General features: G+C 36.6%; 1 protein-coding gene across 1 annotated transcript in view; it reads right to left on the reverse strand.

Moving 5' to 3' along the window:
• The window catches only part of PRKD1 (protein kinase D1), a 344,329-nt gene that overhangs the window by 140,863 nt on the left and 175,647 nt on the right, over positions 1–27,819 (reverse strand). The window contains exon 2 of the mRNA XM_082618918.1: positions 26,692–26,830. Coding sequence (XP_082475044.1) covers positions 26,692–26,830 — 139 coding nt within the window. The remainder of the gene's footprint in view (positions 1–26,691; positions 26,831–27,819) is intronic.

Consider the following 27,819-nt stretch of genomic DNA (forward strand, 5'->3'; position numbering starts at 1 on the left):
CCCTACTTTAGTTATGCTGACTGATGCATAGATTCAGTTGATGACAGCCTGATTTTTCCATTTTGGTTCCCCACCAAAATTTCACCTAATGCAGAGGCTCTCAAAGTGTGGTCCTCAGACCGGCAGCATCAGCATCACTTGGAAACATGTTAGAAATGCATATTCTTGGCCATACCTTAAACATTCTAAATCAGAGATTCTGGAGGTGAAGCCCAACAATCTGTATTTTAACAATTTCCTTGGGAGACTTTGATGCACACTAAAATTTTCAGAACTGATGCTGTAATGGTTTCATCCATTGACGAACACTGCCTGAATCAATGATCAAATTAGAGGCTGCAAAATAGTGATTTTAATTCTATCATTCATTCTACATTGTTAGTTGGAATATTTCTATAAAGAATATCTTTTCCTCATAAACTAGTGTTATCTGGCTATTTCGCATTGCAGTCAGTATAGGGAAGGCAAAATAAATTCCTAATTCTTTCCTTTTACTTGCTATTATTTTTCATAACTAGTTAGTGCCCTATTTATTTCCAGCAGTGTTCAATAACTATTTATTTATTTTTTTCTTTTTTTACTCTAGGTTTGTCTTAAATATCATGAGCTCATAGATTTTTTTTATATATTCAGTGTTTCCATAAATGGGACTTATTGCTTTTTGATGTTTAAATTGTGCCACATTTACTCAATGGGAAACTCTTCATGTTGGCTCCTGTATCTTTCTGACAAGACTCATTAGTTTTTGATAACTTCTTTACTTCCTGGCACAATGAAATATCAACGGCCTATCTTGTATATTTCCTGTCTCAGACATAAATCCTCCAACATTCTAAGAATCACCTAAAAAGGCCATAATCTGAATATGCCGAATAGTCTTTTTTTTAAAAATAATTTTACTTATTTATTGTTTTTGGCTGCACTGGATCTTCGTTGCTGCGCATGGGCTTTTCTCTGTGGGGAGCGGGGGCTTCTCTTCGTTGCGGTGCACAGGCTTCTCATTGCGGTGGCTTCTCTTGTTGCGGAGCACGGGCTCTAGGCACGTGGGCTTCAGCAGTTGTGGCACGTGCGCTCAGTAGTTGTGGTTCGCGGGCTCTAGAGCACAGACTCAGTAGTTGTGGCACACGGGCTTTGTTGCTCTGCGGCATGTGGGATCTTCCTGGACCAGGGCTTGAACCCGTGTTCCCTGAATTGGCAGGCGGATTCTTAACCACTGCACCACCAGGGAAGCCCCGCCAAATAGTCTTATACTTGCACGCTTTCCCTTCTAAATCAGCTTTTCAGATTAAATCAAAGTCTCTTAAACATTATTAAGATTGCAATAAATTCATGGTTACTCTGGGAAGAACTGAAATGTTTATTTTATTGAAACTTCCTATCTAGGAATATGGAACTATCTCCTTTGCTCTTCCTTTTAATGCCTTTCAGCAATGTATAATAGTTTTCTTTTAGAGGCACTAACATTTCTAAGGTGTACTCCTGTGTGCTTTATGGATTTCTCCCATGACTTATGGTCTATTATCTCACCTTATTCTAAACCCTCTAATCACTCTAAGAGCTTTTCAGTTAAATTCCTTAGATTTAACTATTAGAGAATCAAATTGTTTTAAAAAATAATAGTTGGTTTTCTTTTCAATACTTATATACAATTTGTTTTACATAGGTCGTTAGCAAAGACCTCTTGTACAATATTTAATAATGATGGCATTAGACCAGTCTACTGTGTTTTATTTCAGATTTTTATGAGAATGATTCTTTCTCACTCTACTGTTACATGAGATGCCTGATACAGGTTTCTTAAAATATGCATTATAAAGTTAAGGAGGTTTACCTTTATTCCAAACTTGCTAGATTTATTGCATAAATGGATGCAAAGCTTTTCCAGTACCTGTTGAGCTGATTATATCATTTATTCTCTCTTAATCTATTAATGTAAGAAATTATATCAATAAATCTCTAGAAAGTGTGCAGTCCTTCACTCCTAGAATAAACCCCATTTAGATTTTCAAACGTATTAGTAAGAATAATGCATAGTAGCTTCTTTAATATTTTGCAATTCCCTTATTTTCTTGTTCCCTTTACATGTTCTTGAGTGGAATGATGAATTCATTATTTCTAAACATTCTTGTATTCTAATAAATGAATTTAAGAATATATATTTTCTTCTTAAGACCGTACTGGCAATATCCTAAAAGTACATGATGTACAGTGCTCTCTACCAGTCATTTCCAAATAGTCTATCATTTCATTGCTTGCTTTTTTCTTTAACTTGCATTTCTAGTACAATCTTCTAAAATTTCCAAGTTGATAGATTTTGTTTGTCCTTTAGATTTTTATTTTATCTTATTGCACTGAGGTTAAGGAACATAGCTTGGATGGTTTCTACTCTGAGGAATTTATTAAGATTTTTTTTTTTTTTTTTTTTGCCATGTAGTCAATCCCTGATTTTTTCCCATGGGTTTTTGATCATCCTTTGTCTGTGCTTTCTTTTTAGCTACCTTGCCTCCATTTACTGATCCTCAGCTCATGGAGCTATCCCATTTAAATCCAGAGGTCTCCCATCACCTTCCATATAAAAACGATGATAACATTTATGACTAAATCTACCAGATTGTGGACTAAAGCTAATGTCTCCTTTTTACTTTCTGCCTTTCATCCTTCAAGAAATCTACTTCACCTTTGTGAAGCCCCCCACTACATCAAGTATGGCAAGTAAATTATGTGGCCACTGTTTTGATATGCAGATCATGCAGAGTGCTACATGTGAATCATCATACTCCATTGGATTTTGGGGGTGTTTCCAGTGCTCTTAACTGAAATGAACATATAAAAGTCTGTGAGCTCATAATATGTAAAACAAAGACAGAGTGAAAAAGAAAAAATAAATACCTGTTAAACACCACTGGAAACGGAGTACCAACTAATTATTGTACACACACATACACACACACATGCATGCACAGACTAACACACAATTCAGTCCATGCAATTTTTGTCCTGTCAAAGCTAAAGATGTTGTATTGTTCTATAAAGAATATCATATCACTGCATAAACATGTATAAGTTAAGGAGATGAGAGAGCTTTGCATTGGCAAGAATGGAAAATCTCTGCTGCAAAAGAATCAAAGCATATTGTACTTCAGAACTGCAAGATGCTACAGCCAAATCCTTTGAATTATATTAACAGGCTATCCTCAGAAGAGGATAACTTGAATAATGATCCTTCATTAAGTAGGTTCCCAGAAATAAAGCTTATTTTCAACTTCTTGACTCTTTAATCCTTATATTCTACAGATTGTAAGCAATTAAAAGCCCTTAGGGCAATTGAAGTTGTGTATGAAAAACCCCCATGGTATTTTTTATACACTAATATCTTCCTTATCCTCCCTTCACCAAACCTTTATCCTCTAGGTGAACAGAAAAGCCAAATTCTCTTATTTTTATTTTTTCTTTTATTTTTCATCTACTTTCTCTCTCTAAAATTGTTCCTATTCTGGACATTTCGTATAAATGGAATCATACACTACGCCAGACTTGCATCTGGTTTCTTTCATTTAGGATAATGTTTTCAAGGTTCATTCATGATGTAGCATGTATCAGAACTTCATTCATTTTTATTGAATGGATATACCACGTTTTATTTATCCATTCATTGGTTAATGAAAATTTGTTTTTTTTCCTATTGTTTGGTTACAATGAATAATGCTGCTATGAATATTTGTGTTCAAGATTTGGCGTGAATGTGTTTTCTCTTGGGTATATACCTAGGAGCAGAATTGCTGAGAAATTTTGAGGAAATGCTAAACTCTTTTCCAAAGCAGCCACATCATTTTACATTTCCATCAGCAATATATGAAGGTTCCAATTTTTCTATATTTTTGCCCAAACTTGTTTTGCCTATTTGATTACAGCCATTCTAGTAGGTATGAAGTGGTACCTCACATGCTTTTGATTTGCATTTCCCTAAAGACTGATGATGTTGAGCATATTTTCATGTGCTTATTGGTCATTTATGTAACCCCTTGGAGAAATATCTATTCAAATTTTTTGCCCGTTTTTAATTTGGTTTCCCCACTTCTTTTTAAGCTTTTTAACTTCAATGGAGACTCATTCCATATGTTCTTTATTCTTGTTCACTGATGAGTGCTTTTTAGGAACACTGTTGTTAGATGCTATTCAAGATATGAATTTTAAAAACCCACATAAACATTCATTTGAAAAATTTCTCTTTGGGTTGACAAGTAATAATGATCATGTTCTAAACTGATTATCATCCATATCATATTTAAATCCAAATCTGACTTAAGTGCTCATGATGATAATAAGTGTGGAATTTTAATATATTCAATGATAATTACTTAGTGAACATTTATTGCCATATGGTGCACAAGGCACTGAAGATGATAATAATCAGAAGAAAAGTTAAAACATGTAAGAAGTTGAGAGTTGTATCTCATATAATCTTTACCAATTGTCCTATAATATTACTATTACATTTTCATATTAGATAACCATGGCCCTTTTACTCACAGGGTATCATTTACTTTAAAACCAATAAACATGTTGTTATAAACATAGTGTTAGTGAAGGGAGCACCTGGTAGGAAGAGCTGCCTGACCCAAACCTGGTGTTTCAGGTAAGACTTCCTGGAGGAGGATACATATACCCAGTCATAAAAGATGAACAGAAGTTGGCCAGGCAAGTCAAAAGAGGATGGAAGTGCATATGAATAGCACAGGTTGTAAGACTAATAGGTATAAAGGGGCACTGGAAGTAAAACAGGATATTATAAACATTGGATGAAATGAAAGAAGTTCCATACGTCCATATTCTAGAGTTGGGTAGGGTACGGAGTGGAATAGGGGGCCATGTGGCTGCAGAAATAGCAGAAGGCAAATCACAGTTTCCTAAAGCATGTAGGAGGATTTATCCTTGTGCTATTGAAGGCTATTATACAGAGGAATGGCATGATCCAGTTTAGGCTTTAGAATTTACTAGGGTTGCAAGATGGAAGAGAATGAAAGAGAAGGGACAAGACTAGAGGCAAGGAAACCAATTAGGAAACTATTCCAATGATACATGTGGGCAAGTATGGTGACCTGAACTAGAAAACAGTAAGAGATGCAGATGTTTAGTAAAAGGTAATATCCACAGAACTTCCCAATTTATTACATTCATTCATTCATTTAACTTATATGTATTGTGTTTACTAGTTGTCAGGCTCTGTTCTAGGCAGTGGGAGTAAAGCATAAAGAAGAAGTAAATTGTACCTGCAAAATGAAAAAATAAAAGAAAACACATCCCAGAAAAGAGGAGACTTTAGGGGATTAAGTATTTAAAGGATGACATTAAAAAGTATAATTAGGATAATTTTGCAGTCTTCGGTGGGCAAACTTAAATGATTTAGAGAGTTGAGATAACTATTAGGGTTTAAACCCTGCAAGACTTTGTTTTAGTGATTGTATGACCACTGTTATAAGTGCATAAATATTTGAATTTTTTAAAAAATTTATTTCAAAATTTATACGGTGGCCATGATGTCAAATAAGAGATTTTAGTATTCTTTCCTTACCTACTAGTCATGGTAAGGTAAAGACACCAAGCATCTTTATATTATAATATTTATTTTATAAAAAACTCTAGGTCTTTAAATTGAGATAAAGCTACAATCACTCCTTCTACAGCAAGATAGTAAACATTTATATATTTATACCAAGACATATTTTTATGCAACTTAACTTTTACTGTAGTATTAATGTGTCAAGTTTCTTCAATTTGCACTGCACTACTTGAAAAAATTGTTCTTAAGCTAAGTTTCTTTTTTTATGGCAATTTCAGATCTAAAGATAAGAGGATCCTTACCCATTGATTAGTACCTGCATCAGAAACAGATCAGTTATGGAGTAAAGAAACTCCATAAGAGTTAATTTATTCAGTACACAGGGTTTGATTCATCATCTTTACTACTAAAGAATTAAGGAAGAGATGCCTTTTATCCCCCTAAATAAAAGGGAAAAGTCAAACTCAAAGTGTAAAGAAAATTATTTTATAGCTTTTGCTGACTAAGAACCTTACCTACTTATCCATCTCAGAAGAATTCCAATTTATAAGTTGTAAAATATCATCACATAAAACAATAAATGCAAGGAGATAATTAACTTAAATTTCAGGAGTATAGCAAGGGATCGAGTCAGGGAAGAGGCACACAAAGGGTTTTCAGGTTTATGGTATTTCTTTAATTCTTCAGTGGGATGGTTGGTATAATAAACAGAGTTCTTTCCAGAGAAAAAGAATCAACAGGATGAAGATTATCTCTATTTCTATGTCTGTCTATAGAGAAAGAGCACTGGCTCACACAATTATGGAGGCTAACAAGTCCCAGGATCAGCAATCAGCAAACTGGGGAGCCAATGATTTAGTTCTAGTCCCAGACTAAAGGCAGAAGTAGACCAATGTCCAAGCTCAAACGCAGTCAGGCAGACTGTCCTCCCTTGCCCTGCCTTTTTGTTCTAATCAGGCTTATGAGGGACTAGATGAGGTCCACCGACCCTGGGGAGAGCAATTGGCTTTACTTAGTCTATTGATTCAAATTTTAACCTCATCCAGAAACAACCTCACTGACACACCCAGAATAATGTTTAACCAAGTATATGGGCACCCATGGCCCATTCAAACTGACATATAAAATTAACCATCATGGTTGGTTACACTGGTATTCACCGGTGTTCAGAATTATCTCTTTGAACTATACATATATATGTGTGTGTATCCTCTTTATACGTTTAATAAAAAAAGCTGAACTCAAAGATATTACTGTGACAAGTGACATTAGAACTTGTGTTATCAAATGTAGCAAAAGAATAAACACCTAAAATTGGGTTTTGAATAAATAAATGGAGAAGAGATAAATCTCAAAACCACCAAGGTCATGAAAAATAAGGAAAGTCTGAGAAACTGAGGCAGACCAGAGGAAACTGGAAGAAACGTTAACAACTAAATGCAATGTGATACTCCGGATTGGGTCCTGGAGCAGAAACAGGACATTAATGGGAAAACACTGCTAAGTTCAAATCCTTGACCAATGTTGATTTCTTAGTTTTGATAAATGTACCATGACAATGTAAGGTGATAACATTGGAGGAAAGTAAATCCGAGTGAGATGAACTTTCTGTACTGTCTTTGTAACTTTTCTGTAATTCTATAACTATTCAAAAAATAAAAAGTTTAGTTAAAAATCTATCATGCTTGACTACTGATTCACTTGCTAGAGTGGTATCATCTAAGGAGGCCAGTCTGATTTCAAAGTGGGAAAGATGCATTTGTGCTTGTCTCACTTGTTCTGCATGTTAAGTATTCCAGGAGACCAAAAATAGATTTCAGTCATTAGCGATAGCAAACCAAGACCTCTGCTCAGCACTAAATGTTTTGAAAGCATAAAACCAGCAAGAGTGGAGATTTACACATGAGATAATACTGAGGTTGCTGTTAAGCTTGAAGGACAAGATAAATCTATCTGGCTGGATATATAAACATTACACATTTGTTCTTGGGGAAAGGGTAGTATATTAAGGCTATAGAATTAAACAAATATTTTTCATTAAAATTTTCAAAATAATTGTTATAACAACATGTCATAAGGTCTAGTGTGTCTTTTAACTTTGGAATTACCCAAACATTTTAACTCCTTAAAACCAAAATTAAATTTTTCCCTTCAAATTGAGATCCATTTATGAAGGCTTAAGTTGCCAAGCTAAGTATATCATGAACAAGTAGTTACAGAGTGACTACTATATGTCTGGCACTGAGCTAATTGTTATACATATTTTTGAAGAACTGTAACATATTGTCCCTGTTCTTTAGTATTATTAATCTTGTTGGATACATAAGATAAATGCATATCAATACATTCATTTTAGCAAACTTGTGTCTTGCTCTATTGTTGCTTTTCATGCCCTGATTCCACAGGATGTAATTTTTTACAGGTCAGTTCTCAAAAATATAAATGATTTTTTTTTAAGCGTTCAAAACTCACACGGTGTAAGGTCTCATGTGGGGGCAACATAACATGTAACCAAATGAATTCAACTTAGACCTTTACTGATATGAACGTCGAAGTGTAAAGGCTGGAGCAAAACAATTTCAAACTATCCAACTTGAGTTTCAGAATGGTTATGTCTAGTCAATGTGAGGAAAGATGCTTCTGGATAGAGTGATTCATACCAGACCTTTATTGTTTCCTCATGTCCATCATTCCTAAATAATCTGATTGTGGATAACATAGTGAAACAAGGGGTAGTATTTGTTTTAATTTTGTTTTGTTTTTGTTTTTGTTTTTTTCAGCATCAGGATTACTATATGGGGAAAATTTTTTTTCTCTTCATCTTTTTTTTTTTTTTTTAAACAGAGGACCAACTGCTTGTTCTCATTGAGAATTCTCCACACAGCTCTACATTATCACATTCTCAGGATTAACAAGTTATAATGATCAGAACCTCAAAAAACTCCTGGGGAAAATAAAAATAGAATAAGATGAGACCCAGAGTTAGCTAGGAATTTTTCATTTTCTAGAAATCAAAATGCTGAAATTGCTTCATAACATGAAAAAAAAAAGAATTCAGTGTTTGACTCAAATCCCAATTCTTGTATTAAAGTATATGTAGGAAAAGAGGTACTTAGTATATTTGTGTGTAGACTTCTTTTTGAAGTCAACACTGCTAACAGTATATAGATGTCTTAAAAATTCTTAGAAGTGGAGGTACAAATACATTCTGGTATAGTATTGCTCTTTTCAAATACATCTTTCTATTTTATTCCTCCATACTGGCAAAATGAATAGTCTATTGCCGTTTAAGACTTAAAACAGCTGCATTTCTAATTTTGGCAGATTACGAGGGATTTTTATATGGGTGGCATGTTAAAAGCAAATAAACGACATGCCAACCAGCAAAATGAGAGTGCTGGGCAGATGGTAGCACGGCTGAGTTATTGAATTGAAGTGCTATGTGCTACCAATCATGGAACATCAAAAAGGGATATTTGGCAGCTTTTCAAGTGAAGCCCAATCCTTTACCTCAAGCAAAAATAATTCATGTCCACGAAGTCTTCAGATAGCCATTCAGTAGCCATTCTCCAACTGGCCTTTGTCAACACAGGCAGGCTACAATGACTTTATTTCACGGATTTTGATGGTACATACAATTCTACCTTTCCTTCCTTCCTTTCCTCCTCTGGGCTCTCGTGTGTGTGTGTGTGTGTGTGTGTGTGTGTGTGTGTGTGTGTGTGTGTGTTGAGAGACAGAAAGAGAGCCAGGGGGCTTCAATGTCTTTATTTCACGGATTTTGATGGTATATACAATTCTACCTTTCCTTCCTTCCTTTCCTCCTCTGGGCTCTCGTGTGTGTGTGTGTGTGTGTGTGTGTGTGTGTGTGTGTGTGTGTGTGTTGAGAGACAGAAAGAGAGCCAGGGGGCTTCAATGTCTTTATTTCACGGATTTTGATGGTATATACAATTCTACCTTTCCTTCCTTCCTTTCCTCCTCTGGGCTCTCGTGTGTGTGTGTGTGTGTGTGTGTGTGTGTGTGTGTGTGTGTGTGTGTGTGTGTGTTGAGAGACAGAAAGAGAGCCGGGGGGGGGGGAGGAAGGAATATGGAAACAAAGTATATATTATGATTTCTCCTACTACTAAGGGGATTATCTTGGAAGAAGTCAAGAAGCATTTCAGTATGTCCTGTCATCAGGTGAAAAATAATCCATCCATGTAAGATCATGAGACAATCTTGATCAATATTAATCTTCATTGATCAATCTTGCTTAATACATTAAAAAATTGCATTCAGAATGCTACTATGTAAATTTCCTGCAAACCCAGAGACATGATTTTCCAGAGAACAAAAAGCTGGGCACCGTTTGGCCTTCAAAAGCAGGTTTTTCTCTGATTCAAGGCACCTTATGAAGTATGAGGCTAAGGTTATATAACTTTTTAAATAAAGATTTTAGAATTTACATACTTAACTAAATGTCTTTTCTAACTTGCACAAGGTCCATTGTTAACCCCTGATATTTTATTATATTTTGTATGTTTTTGTAAACCATTATAAATATACCTTGGAAAAATGTGAGATAAAACAAAGAAATGAACCCATTCATATATTGTACAAATAGTCTATATACTATACCATCACGCTGTATTATCCTTCTTGACCTATTTCTTTTCTACTATCGACTTTCCCTGTCTCCTTCCTTTCTAGGATGCTTTTACAAGATCTGGATGTCTTACATAACGTGTTAGATACTTTACATTATTATCATAGTCAAGCCTTAGTCTGAAGGCACCCAAACACAAAACAGCTTTCCCAATGCCACACAGCTAAATAAATGGGCTGCTGGGAATTGGACTCAGGCAGTTTCGTTCCAGAATCTGTGCTTTTAACTACTAGGGTATTCTGTGTAGCACACAGTGAAATGAGATAAAGAAATCAAGAAACCCTGGGGAAAGTGAATATCATGCCAAACACAAAGGATTAGTATAGTGAAAGCAATGTAATACTGACTTGCACCATTATTAAAGGTGGCCCATGAATTCAGATTTGAGAGGTCAAGGCCAAAGCAAGAAGGAAAATTAAATGTCCTAAGAGTAATATTATTCATAAAATAGAGCTGTTTTGGGTACTAAAGTCTGAGGAATTTATCCAATAAGAAAGGGTGATATAGTAGATGATACAGTAGACCATTTCTCCCATGAGATTTCAGTAATAAATATGCTACCAAAATTTTCAGTTTGTTATTTATAACATCTCTCAGTATGTCATATCAAAAAACATTTCAGTTAAAAGCATTTTTGAAGTGTGTGTGTGTGTGTGTGTGTAAAGAATGTATTCCAGAGTTTTAGGAGTAAAATTTCATTTATCTAGGTGTTCTGTCCAATAGAATTTTTTTTGATGGTTAAAATGTTGTATATCAATATGGCAGCTATTAGCCAATGTGCCTATTAAACACCTGAAATGTAGTCATGTGACTAAGGAGTTAAATTTTAATTTTACATTAATTCTAGTTAATTGAAATTTAAATAGCCCTACATAGTTAGTGGCTACCACACCGGACAGGGCACAGCCAGGGGCATGGTTGGACTGCATAGCCCTCAACCTATTCTCACGAATACAATTTCATATTTTCACAATAGATGGACAAAATAAAAACCCAAACACTTGTATTTTCTAGTTTGAGCCTAGAGAACAAGAATTTCATGTTATTTAACTCAGCAGAAAACTAACCATTTGTTCAAAGTTTCTGACTCAAAAAAAATCTGTATTACCTCTGTATAGAATTGAGACAAGGCAATAGCTATTTATAAGATACTATTATTGCTTAAAATATTTTTTATATTATGGTCAGATTCTGTAACTCATCTATTTCAGTATATCTGATGTGTCAGAATCTTCATTTTTGAGTTGGAGTGTGATTTTTGGAAATAAGCTCCAAATAATTCTGAGTCAAATCTGGTAAATAGGATAGATTAATGACATTTTTTGTGTGCTTTATAAACCAATTATAAAGACAAAATTAATGTAAAAAGGCAAAAAGAACAAGAACATCTTACTATGTTTTCTAGAAGGATTCTGAATATGCAAGCCCTCTGAGCTCCTGTTGTATCATTAAGATGCTAACATTGTAAGATTTATATATGTGAGACATTGAGTGTCCACCCTAAGAAGAATTATAAGGAATTTTTGGGTATACAGAGACTGGAACATACAGGGAAAAACCCCACTCTGTGTGGTTTTCATTATCCATGTGTTCTTTTCCTGTTTATCTGGATGACTTACAGCACTGTCCTCAATTACAGAAGTAGTAGATTAAAAGAGAAGAGAAGGAAAAAGTATGATTTCTGGCTAGATATTCACTTGCCAGATGGTTAAGAACTAGACCTTAGGCTAATTCTGAGTGAGCAGAGGGGCTTGATATGTCCCTCTCTGAAAACCACAGTACGTACATGGACAGAGATCTCTATAGAGATTTAGACTCCAGTTTGGAGCAGGTGACGCAGCTCCTCCTATAGATCTTTTGCCAGCTGACCCTTAGGCACTGACAGCTGTTCTGCTGGACGGACAAAGCTACAGAGCTCCAATGTGAGGAGGGGAAGGAAGAGGGGGAGTGGCCGGAAAGGTCAGCCAGCATCTCAGGATATCGCTCCTTATTCCTTCCAGATGCTGAAATAGAAAGGTCAGAACCCGAGGCCAGCTCCAGGGTCACCTCTCTGAGCTGTGATGCCAGGTAGGGAACCCTGAGGCTCCAGATGAAGAAATGATGGCAAGTTGATGAAGGAAAGTGAGATTACTATCGGGGGGGGGGGGGCGCATCAAAAAGAAGTGATTACTAAACATGTTTTAGAAAGAAAGCAAGGATATTTGAAAGGAAAGAACAATGGGTGGGAAAGCTAACTCAAGCAAGAATGAAGGGACTTCGGTGGCAGATGAGGTCACTTGGTCATGGTGATGAGCACAATCCAGGAGTTGTAAGAATTAGATAGGAAAACAACTGGTATTTTATGAAGTAGGTCTCATTGTACATGAGAAATGTTGTCAAAGACATTGCAATGTTTTGAAAGCAAACTAAATTTTTAAAAATAAATCATTTCTAAAAAATAATCAGTTTTTAAGGATATGAAGATAGCAAAAAAACAGAAAAAAAAGGATTAGTCAGATGATAATAATATTAATCTTACTAACAGATTAGACCAAGGAGAGTCAACAATAAGCACTGAAATTCAATTCCTACAAAACAACAGCAATTTTCAACATTATATACAGAGCACCTATTTAACTGTTCATTTGTTGGTTTGCTCATTTTGTTTACCTAAGTATTCATTCATTCACTGAACCAATAGATATTGATTACATGTCATATGTTAGGTCCTGAGGATTCAATACCAAAATAAACGGTTCCTGTTTCAAGTAAAGTGTAGTCCAGTGGGGTGGAGGTGGGGCACAAAAGTTGAGAACTTCACATTTGCCAGGCATCTTGTGAAAGGCTTTCTATTTATTCTCATGAAATCTATAACCCAACCCTATCTTGGAGATACTGTTATTGCTATTTGACAGGTGATAGATAAAGACTCTGGGGAATGAGCTGACTTGCCATACACTATATAAGAAATAAATGGCAGCTCTGGGGTTTAAACTGAAGTCTTTTATTAGAAGTCCACTATTTATCAAATTGAAGTTATGAGGATATATGCCACAAAAGAAATGTGCATATTTCTGAATGAATATATGTAAAGCAGTTAGAACAGTGCCTAACACATCATAAATGCTATATGTCCTTATATCACTATCAGTAATGTTATCACTTTTTTCTTAAAGAACAACATGGGGATGAAAAATTAGGTATTCAAAATTATGTTAATCCCGGAGTTTGGGATTAATATATACACTTTACTATATATAAAATAGATAACCAACAAGGACCTACTTACTATATAGCACAGGGAACTATACTCAGTATTTCATAATAACCTAAAAGGGAAAAGAATCTGAAAAAAATAGATACACATGTATGTATAACTGAATCACTTTGCTGTATACCTGAAGGTAACATAACATTGAAAATCAACTGTACTTCAATAAAAAAATTAAGAGAAATACAATGTAGCAGAATGCAACATGTGCATAAAATTTTCAAATGAAATAAGATTCTTCAAAGAACTTTTTCCTTTAGGGTTTGTCTTATGCCCCATGTGACCTGGGAAGAATGTCTTCACTTTGCCTTGACACTTAGGATAGTTAAGTTAAAAAAAAAAAAAAGACAGAGAAGCAATGCACTATTGTACTATATCTCCTTGGAGAATCCACTCCACAAAAGGACAAATAATCGAGAAAACTATCAGAGTAAGGAGGGAGTGCTCCAAGGCCCCTTTTCCTACTTGTGATCATGGAGGTCACAAGTAGGAAATGGGAAATCTATGGAAACATTCCAACAGTCTGCTCTTTGCATTCACTTTTTAATGAAAATGGTTTAGAGTGGCACAATGAGACCAAAACCAGATTTATCTGAAAGATAAGAATGTAAAGAGAATTAATATTACTAATAAATGGAAATGCTAAAGACACACTTAACATAAACCATATTTAGAAGAAAAGAGTAATGACCTGTAATCTCACATTTAAGTTTTCCACTGTTAAAAAACCACCTGCACAGATAATTGCAACTAAAGGTGGATAGGAATTAGGACCACTCAGCCTGGCAGATTTAGATGTCCAAGAACAACTACAAAGAAATACAATTATCCAAGCAGTATTAGGGCTGGGGAGGTGCTTTCCACGATTAATTCTGCCTTCTTAAAAGCAAACAAACAAACTCATGTCTACATAACGTACTCTTGGAGAAATAATAATGCAGTGATCTAATACATCACTCTCGAGGTTTTTCCCTTCCATCCATATTTCAGAGGGGGAAAAAACACTGCTAGACAATGTACTTTATCTGAGAGAAATGGATATAACTGGCATAGCACCATATAAATCAATAATTTACACTTTCTATAAAATAAGGGAGGACTACCTGGAATTTTATTACCATATATTTTTTCTGGCTTATAGTTTAGGCAATGAATCTTACTAATAGAAAAACATGGTCATAAGAATACCTTAAATATAGTGACCCTAAGACACTATTTCAATTTTGATCAGAGCTGTGAAATTACATGACAGGATCCTATTTAAACAAGGACATGGTTACTTTATTATTTCATATTTTGTATCATAACTCTACAGAGAAGAGCCTCCAGAGTTTTCTTAACCTGATCACAATTTGTATGTTTATGAAATATTTTTATGAGGAAGAGGGAAATAATGGTTGTGTGATAAAAATCATGTCAATGGAACTTGTAGCTAGCTCATTGCTGTTTTTGTTGTTACAAATACCATCAATGTTTCTTTGAAATATAAACTGTCTTACTATAGTAGGAATTCTCTGTACAGGTTCTCAAGAATTCCTGTTTACCGGTACAAGTTCAAAGGGCTAACTTGAAGCGGTGTGAAGAATTCAGTCACTTAGATTCAAGCTCTGGTTAGTACTACCCCTACTCACTGTAGGATGTGGGCAAGTTAAAATTTATATTCCATAGCTTTTAAGATACCTGATTTCACTACCTCACAGCATCACTGCAAAGGAAACAACATTACTTATGTAAACTGCTTCAAAAGCCTGTGCCACTATGTAAACAAAGATTTATTGCTTCTTAACTCCTGCTTTTCCATGGTTCAAACATTGCCCTCTCTGAGAAAGAAGTGGCCTGTATAAAGAGAATGGATATATCATCTCCCATCACTGGTCTATGGGCTTGACCTAGAGGAGTATTGCCAGTGTGAACTGCTCACCCAAGACTCCCCAGATAGAGGGGAAAAAAAAGTATTTCATGATACAATGAATTCGGGAAGTGATATTGGAGAATTATGTTTCCTATTAGCATGCACCAGAGTTCTGAAGAGGCCTGCAGTAAATAATTCTTTCAACATTGCTTAACACAACATTTCTCAAAGTTATCTCCAAGTTATCAAAGACCGGGATTCCCTTTTGCGGTATGTTTAACCACCATGAACAACATGGGAAAGGCCACTTAGAGTGTGAGGAGAGCAATCAAAACAACTAACATCTATTGTGCAGCTGCTATGCACAGAAATTCTCCGAAGTGCTTTACATACATTAATTTAGTTTAATTTTTATAATAACCATACAATGTAGGTGCTATTGTTGTCCCCGTTTTATAGATGAGGAAACTGGATCACTGAATGATTTAATGTCTTAGCAAAGATGTAAGTGGTGAAGCACAGAAAATGGATATGAACCCAGATGATCTGGCCCTGGAAACTACTCAATCCTTATGCATACCACTTTATTTGCAGGCTGAAGAAAACATGGAATCCATGTATTATTATCACTGTATGATACTTTCATCCAGTATAAGCTCCTTTTTAGATTAAAAAATAAACAAAACCCATGAATCCCAGAGGTTATGCAATTTCTACAAAACCACAAAGGAAATCAATATATATATATACTATATATATATACTATATATCCTGATTATATATAATGAGTTATTCAGCCCTTCGGGGCAGTACCCAAACCATTTGGCAAACATGTTGAAGAATGTATAAGGGCAAGACTTGGGATGAAGGAAAGGAAATGAGATCACGCTTAGGTAGCTGTAGCCCTCCTTGGAGTTGCCTTCATTTTCTCATCTCCTTCATCAACTATATACAAATGGTTATTATACCTCTTTAATTTTAGCTCTAAAATATCTCTTGATCTCTGTACCTCTTTTCCAGCTCCTCTGTCACTGCCTGAGAATAGGTCCATACCCTTCTGCCTGGGCTATAGTACTAGCTTTCTAAGGAGGCTCCCATCTCTAGATAGTGGTGAACAAATAACCACATGTGGAAACAGCATTCTGCAAAAGTTATAAATAATACAGCATAATCTACTGTAAAAGATAAAAATTTCCCAGGAAAAAATGTGGGTTTTTACTATTAATAAGAGAAGGAAAGATTGAACACTTAGCTCTAAGACTTTAAAACTTTGATTTTATTTGAGAAATTCTTGTAGTCCTTGCCTATTTAATCACCTACAAGATTGATACATACACACATATAGACAATTATTAGAGCTCAAGTCCAAACAAAACAAAGCAAAAAAGGGTTGAGTCATATGAATGCAGCCCTGTTATTAACATGCTTTGCTACGGATGAATTACCATGCTTCAATAGAGATTCATCATGCAGAAGACTTCAGATAAATTCCATGAACTGTATTTACAGTTCAGTGCCATACACTTGAACTTGACATTGGCTTTAGTAAAAGAAATTTCCATTTGCAGTGTTTTCCTACTTCATAACGATAGTAACAATGCTAACCCTTTGGTCAACAGACAAAGTTTGCCAGCCATGGGAGTATATATGGTGGGAAACTTGCATGGAGCTGGGTTTTTTTTTTTTTTTTTTTCCCTCCATAACCCAACCCATCCAGCCATGAGCAATCTTTTCCTGGCTTACTTGTTCTAAAAGCATTAGCTCAACCATGCCATGTTTTCAAAAAAAAAAAAAAAAGTGGGGATTGGTGAGGGAAGCCAGCAAATTAGCCAGGAGCAGTCTAGTTAGTACTAACAGATGATGAAAGATCTCAGCAGAATATGACATAAGCAAGAGAAAATTCTTGATGCTGTCTGAAGAGACAAGAGTGTTTAACATTCCTGAAAATTAATATTTTCCACATTTTCTCACATTTTATTACTGTACTATGCCAGAAAAAGTTCCTTTTGGTGGAATGTTGGTTAAACATGAAAAGACTCAGATTATGTTTATGTCAAACTATAGAGTAAAATTTAATTTTTTTTTCTTAAACACCTTTATTGGAGTATAACTGCTTTACAATGGTACATTAGTTTCTGTTTTATAACAAAGTGAATCAGCTATATACATATAAATATATCCCCATATCTCCTACCTCTTGTGTCTCCCTCCCACCCTCCTTATCCCACCTCTCTAGGTGGGCACAAAGCACCGAGCTGATCTCCCCGGGCTGTGCGGCTGCTTCCCACTAGCTATCTATTTTACATTTGGTAGTATATATTAGTCCATGCCACTCTATCACTTCGTCCCAGCTTACTCTTCTCCTTCCTTGTGTCCTCAAGTCCATTCTCTACATCTGCGTCTATATTCCTGTCCTGCCCCTAGGTTCTTCATAAACATTTTTTTTTTTTAGATTCCATATATATGTGTTAGCCTACAGTATTTGTTTTTCTCTTTCTGACTTACTTCACTCACTATGACAGACTCTAGGTCCATCCACTTCTTACAAATGACCCAATTTCATTTCTTTTCATGGCTGAGTAATATTCCATTTTACATGTATGCCACATCTTCTCTATCCATTCATCTATCGATGGACACTTAGGTTGCTTCCATGTCATGGCTATTGTAAATAGAGCTGCAATGAACATCGTGGGACATGATTCTTCTTGAATTATGGTTTTCTCAGGGTATATGCCCAGTAGTGGGATTGCTGGGTCATATGGTAGTTCTATTTGTAGTTTTTTAAGGAACCTCCATATTGTTCTCCATAGTGGCTGTATCAATTTACATTCCCACCAACAGTGCAAGAGGGTTTCCTCTTCTCCACACCCTTTCCAGCATTTATTGTTTGTAGATTTTTTGATGATGGCCATTCTGACTGGTGTGAGGTGATACCTCATTGTAGTTTTGATTTGCATTTCTCTAATGATTAGTGATGTTGAGCATCCTTTCATGTGTTTGTTGGCAATCTGTATATCTTCTTTGGAGAAATGTCTATTTAGGTCTTCTGCCCATTTTTGGATTGGGTTGTTTGTTTTTTTGATATTGAGCTGCATGAGCTGCTTGTAAATTTTGGAGATTAATCCTTTGTCAGTTGCTTCATTTGCAAATATCTTCTTCCGTTCTGAGGGTTGTCTTTTCACCTTGTTTATGGTTTCCTTTGCTGTGCAAAAGCTTTTAAGTTTCATTAGGTCCCATTTGTTTATTTTTGTTTTTATTTCCCTTCCTATAGGAGGTGGGTCAAAAAGGATCTTGCTATGATTTATGTCATAGAGTGTTCTGCCTATGTTTTCCTCTAAGAGCTTTAGAGTGTCTGGCCTTACATTCAGGTCTTTAATCCATTTTGAGTTTATTTTGTGTATGGTATTAGGAAGTGTTCTAATTTCATTCTTTTACATGTAGCTGTCCAGTTTTCCCAGCACCACTTATTGAAGAGGCTGTGTTTTCTTCATTGTATATTCTTGCCTTTGTTATCAAAGATAAGGTGACCATATGTGCGTGGGTTTATCTCTGGGCTTTCTATACTGTTCCATTGATCTATATTTCTGTTTCTGTGCCAGTACCATACTGTCTTGATTACTGTGGCTTTGTAGTATAGTGTGAAGTCCAGGAGCCTGATTCCTCCAGCTCTGTTTTTCTTTCTCAATATTGCTTTGGCTATTCGGGGTCTTTTGTGTTTCCATACAAACTGTGCACATTTTTGTTCTAGTTCTGTAAAAAATGCCATTGGTAGTTGGATAGGGATTGCATTGAATCTGTAGATCGCTTTGGGTAGAATAGTCATTTTCACAATGTTGATTCTTCCAATCCAAGAACATGGTATATCTCTCCATCTGTTTGTATCATCTTTAATGTCTTTCATTAGTGTCTTATAGCTTTTGCATACAGGTCTTTTGTCTCGGTAGGTAGGTTTATTTCTAGGTATTTTATTCTTTTCGTTGCAATAGTAAATGAGAGTGTTTCCTTAATTTCTCTTTCAGATTTTTCATCATTAGTGTATAGGAATGCCAGAGATTTCTGTGCATTAATTTTGTATCGTGCTACTTTACCAAATTCATTGATTAGCTCTAGTAGTTTTCTGGCAGTGTCTTTAGGATTCTCTGTGTATAGTATCATGTCGTCTGCAAACAGTGACAGCTTTACTTCTTCTTTTCAGATTTGGATTCCTTTCATTTCTTTTTCTTCTCTGTTTGCTGTGGTTAAAAATTCCAAATATGTTGAATAATGGTGGTGAGAGTGGCCAGCTTTGCCTTGTTCCTGATCTTAGTGGAAATTTTTTCACTATTTCACCATTGAGAACAATGTTGGCTCTGCATTTGTCATATATGGCCTTTATTATGTTGAGGTAAGCTCCCTCTACGCCTACTTTTTGGAGGGTTTTTACCATAAATGGGTGTTGAATTTTGTCAAAAGCTTTTTCTGCATCTATTGAGATGATCATATGGTTTTTCTTCTTCAATTTGTTAATATTATGTATCACATTCTTGATTTGCGTATATTGAAGAATCCTTGCATTCCTGGGATAAACCCCACTTGATCACAGTGTATGATCCTTTTAATGTGCTGTTGGATTCTGTTTGCTAGTATTTTGTGGAGGATTTTTGCATCTATGTTCATCAGTGATATTGGCCTGTAGTTATCTTTGTTTGTGACATCTTTGTCTGGTTTTGGTATCACGGTGATAGTGGCCTTGTAGAATGAGTTTGGTAGTGTTCCTCCCTCTGCTATATTTTGGAAGAGTTTGAGAAGGATAGGTGTTAGCTCTTCTCTAAATGTTTGATAGAATTCACCTGTGAAGCCATCTGGTCCTGGGGTTTTGCTTTTTGGAAGAGTTTTAATCACAGTCTCAATTTCAGTGCTTGTGATTCATCTGTATATATTTTCTATTTCTTCCTGGTTCAGTCTGGGAAGGTTGTGCTTTTCTAAGAATGTGTCCATATCTTCCAGGTTGTCCATTTTATTGGCATATAGTTGCTTGTAGTAATCTCTCATGATCCTTTGTATTTCTGCAGTATCAGCTGTTACTTCTCCTTTTTTATTTCTAATTCTATTGATTTCTGTCTTCTCCCTTTTTTTCTTGATGAGTCTGGCTAAGGGTTTATCATTTTTGCTTATCTTCTCAAAGAAGCAGCTTTTAGTTTTGTTGATCTTTGCTAGCATTTCCTTCATTTCTTTTTCATTTATTTCTGATCTGATCTTTATGATTTCTTTACTTCTGCTAACTTTGGGGGTTTTTTGTTCTTCTTTCTCTAATTCCTTTAAGTGTAAGGTTAGGTTGTTTATTTGAGATGTTTCTTGTTTCTTGAGGCAGGATTGTATTGCTCTAAACTTCCCCCTTAGAACTGCTTTTGCTGCATCCCATAAGTTTGGTTGGGGTCATCATGTTTTCACTGGCATTTGTTTCTAGGTGTATTTTGATTTCCTCTTTGATTTCTTCAGTGATCTCTTGGTTATTAAGTAGTGTATTGTTTAGCCTCTATGTATTTGTATTTTTTACAAACTTTTTCCTGTAGTTGATATCTAGTCTCATAGCATTGTAGTCGGAAAAGATACTGGATATGATTTCAATTTTCTTAAATTTACCAAGGCTTGATTTGTGACCCAAGATATGATCTATCCTGGAGAATGTTCTATGAGCACTTGAGAAAAATGTGTATTCTGTTGTTTTTGGATGGAATGTCCTATAAATATCAATTAAGTCCATCTTGTTTAATATATCAGTTAAAGATTTTGTTTCCTTATTTATTTTCATTTTGGATGATCTGTCTACTGTTGAAAGTGGGGTGTTAAAGTCCTCTACTATGATTGTGTTACTGTCGATTTCCCCATTTATGGCTGTTAGCATTTGCCTTACGTATTGAGGTGCTCCTATGTTGGGTGCATAAATATTTACAATTGTTATATCTTCTTCCTGGATTGATCCCTTGATCATTCTGTAGTGTCTTTCTTTGTCTCTTGTAATAGTCTTTATTTTAAAGTCTATTTTGTCTGATATGAGAATTGCTACTCCAGCTTTCTTTTGATTTCCATTTGCATGGAATATCTTTTTCCATCCCCTCACTTTCAGTCTGTATGTGTCCCTAGGTTGAAGTGGGTCTCCTGTAGACCCATATACAGGTCTTGTTTTTGTATCCATTCAGCCAATCTATGTCTTTGGGTTGGAGCATTTAATCCATTTACATTTAAGGTAGTTATCGATATGTATGTTCCTATTACCATTTTCTTAATTGTTTTGTGTTTGTTATTGTAGGTCTTTTCCTTCTCTTGTGTTTCCTGCCTAGAGAAGTTCCTTTAGCATTTGTTGTAAAGTTGCTTTGGTGGTGCTGAGCTTTTGCTTGTCTGTAAGGGTTTTAATTTCTCCATCGAATCTGAATGAGATCCTTGCTGGGATGAGTAATCTTGGTTGTAGGTTTTTCCCTTTCATCACTTTAAATATGTCCTGCCAGTGCCTTCTGGCTTGCAGAGTTTCTGCTGAAAGATCAGCTGTTAACCTTATGTGGATTCCTTTGTATGTTATTTGTTGTTTTTCCCTTGCTGCTTTTAATATTTTTTCTTTGTATTTAATTTTTGATAGTTTGATTAATATGTGTCTTGGTGTGTTTCTCTTTGGATTTATCCTGTATGGGACTGTCTGGACTTCCTGGACTTGATTAACTATTTCCTTTCCCATTATTACGGAAGTTTTCAACTATAATCTCTTCAAGTATTTTCTCCGTCCCTTTCTTTCTCTCTTCTTCTTCTGGGACCCATATAATTCGAATGTTGGTGTGTTTAATATTGTCCCACAGGTCTCTGAGACTGTCCTCAATTCTTTTCATTCTTTTTCCTTTATACTGCTCTGCAGTAGTAATTTCCACTATTTTATCTTCCAGGTCAGTTATCTGTTCTTCTGCCTCAGTTATTCTGCTATTGATTCCTTCCAAAGAATTTTTAATTTCATTTATTGTGTTGTTCATCATTGTTTGTTTGCTCTTTAGTTCTTCTAGGTCCTTGTTAAACGTTTCTTGTATTTTCTCCATTCTACTTCCAAGATTTTGGATCATCTTTAGTAGTATTACTCTGACTTGTTTTTCAGGTAGATTGCTTATTTCCTCTTCATTTGTTTGGTCTCGTGGGTTTTTACCTTGCTCTTTCATCTGCTGTGTGTTTCTCTGTCTTCTCATTTTGCTTAACTTACTGTGTTTGGGGTCTCCTTTTCACAGGCTTCAGGCTCATAGTTCCCATTTTTTTTGGTGTCTGCTCCCAGTGGGTAAGGTTGGTTCAGTGGGTTGTGTAGGCTTCCTGGCGGAGGGAACTGGTGTCTGTGTTCTGGAGGATGAGGGTGGATCTTGTCTTTCTGGTGGGCAGGATGGCATCTGGTGATGTGTTTTGGTGTGTCTGTGGCCTTATTATGATCTTAGGCAGTCTCTTTGCTAATGGGTGGGGTTGTGTTCCTGTCTTGCTAGTTTTTTTGCCATATGGTGTCAAGCACTGTAGCTTGCTGGTGGTTGAGTGGAGTTGGGTCTTAGCATTGAGGTGGAGATCTCTGGGAGAGCTTTTGCCATTTAATATTACGTGGAGCTCGGAGGTCTTTGGTGGACCAATGTCCTGAACTCAGCTCTCCCACCTCATTGCCACAGGTCTGACACATGCCCAGAGCACCAACACCCTGTCAGTCACACGGCTGTCCCTGCACCGTGTGAGAATTCGGGGATCGGCACAGAGTTGCGAGGGTTAGCATGGGGTTGCCACCTGCCTGCTCCCAGAGGAGGCTGGACCAGACGCCACTGGCTTCTGCGAAAGCGCCCCTCTCATGTGCGGCTTCCTGAGAATGTGAGCACTCCTCCAATGAGAGCAAGAGGCAATGAGGTGCCTGCTGTGTTCCCCAAATTTAATTTTTAATGAGGAAAAACAGAAAATACAGAGAAATGAATTTTAACAGTAAAATTATAGTCTGTAGGAGGAAAATTTCCAGAGCATGTTTATGCTCTGGAACTGGTCAAAAGGCCACAGAGAGGATGTTCAGGGTCTTGCTCCTCTACCCCGCTTACCCACTACATTTTGAATGAAGCTGATCCTTAACCACACCTCCAGGAAATGGCACATTTCTCTAGCCAATCATAGCATCCATTCTCTTCAGGGACTGGTTCAGGTATGAGTATGTTTATGAGCTCCTTTGCACGATGGCCTGAAGTGTCTTAGTAGCTATCATTTGTCTTGCCTCACATTATAATACGATACAATCCTGCCCGTATCACAGGCACTAATTTCTTGTCAGGGCTGGGTAAATGCACACCAAGGAGACTTGAATTTCAGTTTAGTTTTGAGTATATATCTAAAAACAATATTTTTACAACAAATCAGTATTTTTATAAAATTTTGTATACATGATAACTTCTAATGTGATAGCCAATAGTCACTTAAGCAACCCACATATGTTTACTGAGAACCTCTTGTCTATGGTAACAAAAGGATGGGGGGAGAAGAAGATTGAGAAACAACAGTAAAGCCAGGTGAAAGACAGATCTGCCTTGAGCCATGTCGGCAAGCGACCGTGTGTCTAGCAGTCATGTGTGGCTCAGGAACAGGAATGGCAAAAATGGATGTTAAAGTAATTCAGATTACAGACAGGTATAGCAGGGCCTTATACCTTATAAGGTATAAGAGAATAACCAAGTAGTCAAGAGTGCATCAAAGTGATGTAAGACATGAATATAGTGGGCCATGTGCTGTGGGCAAAGATGAAAGGGAAAAATATAGTCCAAAAATGGTAGGGAGTTAGTGATTGAAAGCTAAAGTGAAAAAGACAGGGAATGGGTGTGTGCATTTGGTGGCGACTGACAAGATGGAGGAGGGATGCCGCTCAAGTGAAGATCTCAGAGCGGGGGCCACATCTTATTGGTGAGGTCAGGTCTGTGGTTACACTGAAGGTGACTAACAACATCCAGCAAAGGTAAGAGCTGTGAGGGGGAAACAGGGCTATAATATGGAGGACTGGGAGGTTTTAAGGAAAAACTTTTTTTTTTTTTTTTTTGCAGTACGCGGCCTCTCACCGTTGTGGCCTCTCTCATTGCGGAGCACAGGCTCTGGATGTGCAGGCTCAGCGGCCATGGCTCACGGGCCCAGCCGCTCCACGGCATGTGGGATCTTCCCGGACCGAGGCACAAACCTGTGTCCCCTGCATCGGCAGGCGGACTCTCAACCACTGTGCCACCAGGGAAGCCCAGGGAAAGCATTTTTAACATGTATGGAGAAAATCACAATGCTGAGTGTTAGAGTGGTAGGAGAATACCAAAGAAGTTACAGGTGAATGCTGGAGACCTAAACATAATTGAATGTGTGTGTGTGTGTGTGTGTGTGTGTGTGTGTAAATACATATATATATATACACACACACACATATATATATATATATATATATATGTATATATAGATGAATAATTTAAGGTGAAGTGGAACTATGTGGAGTGTGAAAAGGGTTCAGAGGTTCAAGCTTCAAAATTGGAATCAGGCTGTTATAAAATGGCTCCTTTTAATTAGCAACCAGATAGCTACTGACAGAGTAGGAGAGGCTTTCCTGAGCCAGGTGCTGCAACAGCAGGTGAGAAAAAGGGCTGCCTTTAAATGCCCCCTCAGCACTGTGGCCAGGTACACAGGAGAGGCAGGACACAGAACATAAAGGGTGGATGGCAAAAGAAGTGGAGTGTAGGCACAATCAGGTTCTGGGCTTGCAAAGATGGGGAGGAAAAGCAGAATGCTGATCCTTGAGCCCAGGGGCCCTCCGGAGGGCTGCAGCACGTCAACGTGGGGCAGACAGGTCTGGCTCACGGAGGGCATGGGAATAACATGCAGACGGGCAGCACCTCTTCCCCCCCTCAAGAACACTCACACACAGCTTGCATTCGATCTGTCTGGTACTACTCTGAAGGGCTTGATAACAAAAGTAAAATGAAAAGAAAAATAAATAATTTAGAAATGCAATCTTGAAAATCTTCATATATTTCTGGACATGGCCACAGGGAAAAGACTCATAAAGCACATCCTTTGGGAAGCCGCCTTGCTATGAGGCTAATATGAATTATGGTGAGAACAGATCTGGTGTATGATGTCCTTGAATAATTTATTTCAGGCAGCCCCTAGTGTTCAGAAACAGGAAACTTAAAGAACAACATGTCTAGGCACTAGTTTTGTGAGGCCAGGCTCAGTGAGCCAATGTCAAAAGAGCCAAAGAAAAGTAAAAAGGAGAACTCAAAGCAAGTGATTTCTACCCCCACCCCCCAAATTTAAAAAATGAAAACTTTTCCTTTTTTGGTTTGTTTAGCAACTGGCAAACTTATAAACAACAGGAAAATTATTACTTTTATCTAGCTAAACCAAGTTGCTTTATAGGCTCTATCTACCCAATGAAAGTGGGGCAATCCCAGCACCTGTCACAATGATAGATCAATACAGACAACATGAATTGGACTGAATCAAAACAAAGACCAAGTGAATTATAATCAGTGCATCCAAGCACTGGGCTCCGGAACTTGAGGAAATGAAGCCTAGAATCATTTTTAAAGCGAATGAATTTCTTTTAGTCAAAGGGATAGCAAGCAATGAAGGGAGAAAGAGCAATGTAATCTGTGTTTCTCAGTAATGACTCAATTTTAACAAAAATAAACAATAAAAGTCTGTATCTCTTCACAATATTGCACTGATCATTGTTGTTACGAACCCTGCTACAGGTGTTCTCTGGCATTTTTTTAAAAAGTTAAATTTTTTTCTGTATTGACAGGCACAGTCTGATTACTAACTTCTAAATCCTAAACAAGAAATATAAATCTGGGCAGAGGGAAACACAGCCATTTTTCAGGGAGTGAATTAGTTAAAGTCACACAGCATAGCCTGACCTGCTGTAACTCCTGAGCTCTGGTTTCCAACTTGGTCTTGGCTAGTAGTTACTGGATTTCTGACTCAACTAAAGCAATTGTTCCCTAGCCCTTGGCTTCCAGACACTCAGTACATTTGGGGCCCTGACATCTGTCTTAGCTTCACTATTGGTGAGTTTGTTTTTGTTGGCTTTTACTGCTCTTCCAAATGATCTAAGGTAATGAATGAAGGTATTCATGTGTGTTGTTGGAAGCCTGGGGAGAGAGTGAAGTTGGGAGAAGTGACTGGGACAGGACTGGCTAGGGAAACAGCCAATTCAAGGGAAAACTTTGGCTTTTTTCAAAATAATTTTGAAAGTTCATATAGACAGAGCCCTAAAATTTCCTCATGGGGCCGGGTTTGATGTACATTTTCTATGTGCCTTAAAAACGTATGGCCAAGAATTCTCCAGATACAAATTATTTATCTATGGATAGAGGGAAAAAGTATACTACCTGACAAGACAACTTCAATAAGATCGCCTTCCTGGATATCGCTAGCCGTTTTCACCAGCTGAAGGATGTTTTCAGAGGTAGGGTCGTGGCGGAAAAGCAGGATCTTATCGTACATTCCATAGAAACCACATTCAGGGAACTGTAAATACAAATACCACAACAGGTTAAATGTCAAAATCTTCCTAAATTTAATCAAAACCAAATAAGCAAATGTCAGGGCACCAACACAAGCTAATTAGAAAAGTTCAAAATATCTAGAACATCAAAAAATAAAAGTGAATGGCCAAATTGATACTGACATGACTCCAAAGCAGGAGGAAAGAAATCACATATCATAAGGGCAATAATGACAAAATGATCTTCTAATTAGAGAGCAAGAAAACAAGAGAATATGAGATAAGATTCAAAGAAAGTCCTGGCAGTAAGGCAGTTAAGAAATACAACAGGTGGTAAGAACTGTGCATTTTCACATGATTTATAGCAATTCAATTACATTAAAATGGGAGTTAGTTTGTTACAATTCCATTACAAATACTGTTGCAATTTACTTGCAAAAAAAAAAAAAACGGTCAGTCCATTTTGGCATATTCAAAAATAAGAGATGACTCAATAAATCTAAACATGTTCTGTGTGTGGGCAGAGGTGTTATCTAGATTCTTTGATTCAGGAAAGCACCAGAGGAGACAACCCAACTCTCCCTTTTTTTGCTGCCCATACATTGCATTTAGTTTTCATGCAATCTAGGTTAAATAGACAAGTACAATAGTTAGAAGTCAATTCATTTTAAGTATACATAGTTTATATTCTCCTCACAGGGATAAATATTACTCAAGACTATCTCCCAATAGCAGGCATATAATGAAAGCTAAATGAATGATATTTTCTAATGGGAAACCTAAAAAATTCTGATATTAAAAATAACTATTAGAATATTAACAATTAATATTATTCCTTTCATTTCCTCTCTTCCTTCTAATGCAAGAAAGTACTCAAAATTCAAACCATAGTCCTGCTTGTTGAATTCCGCTTTAAAAGTAGAATTATTTGATCAAAGGGTAGGAACATCCTTAAGAATCTTAAAGCCAACTTCAAACTTATTACAAACCACAATCTCAGGAACAGTTTAAG

The sequence above is a fragment of the Mesoplodon mirus genome, assembly GCF_964341445.2.
Source record: "Mesoplodon mirus genome assembly, chromosome: 4".
Taxonomy (NCBI): domain Eukaryota; kingdom Metazoa; phylum Chordata; class Mammalia; order Artiodactyla; family Ziphiidae; genus Mesoplodon; species Mesoplodon mirus.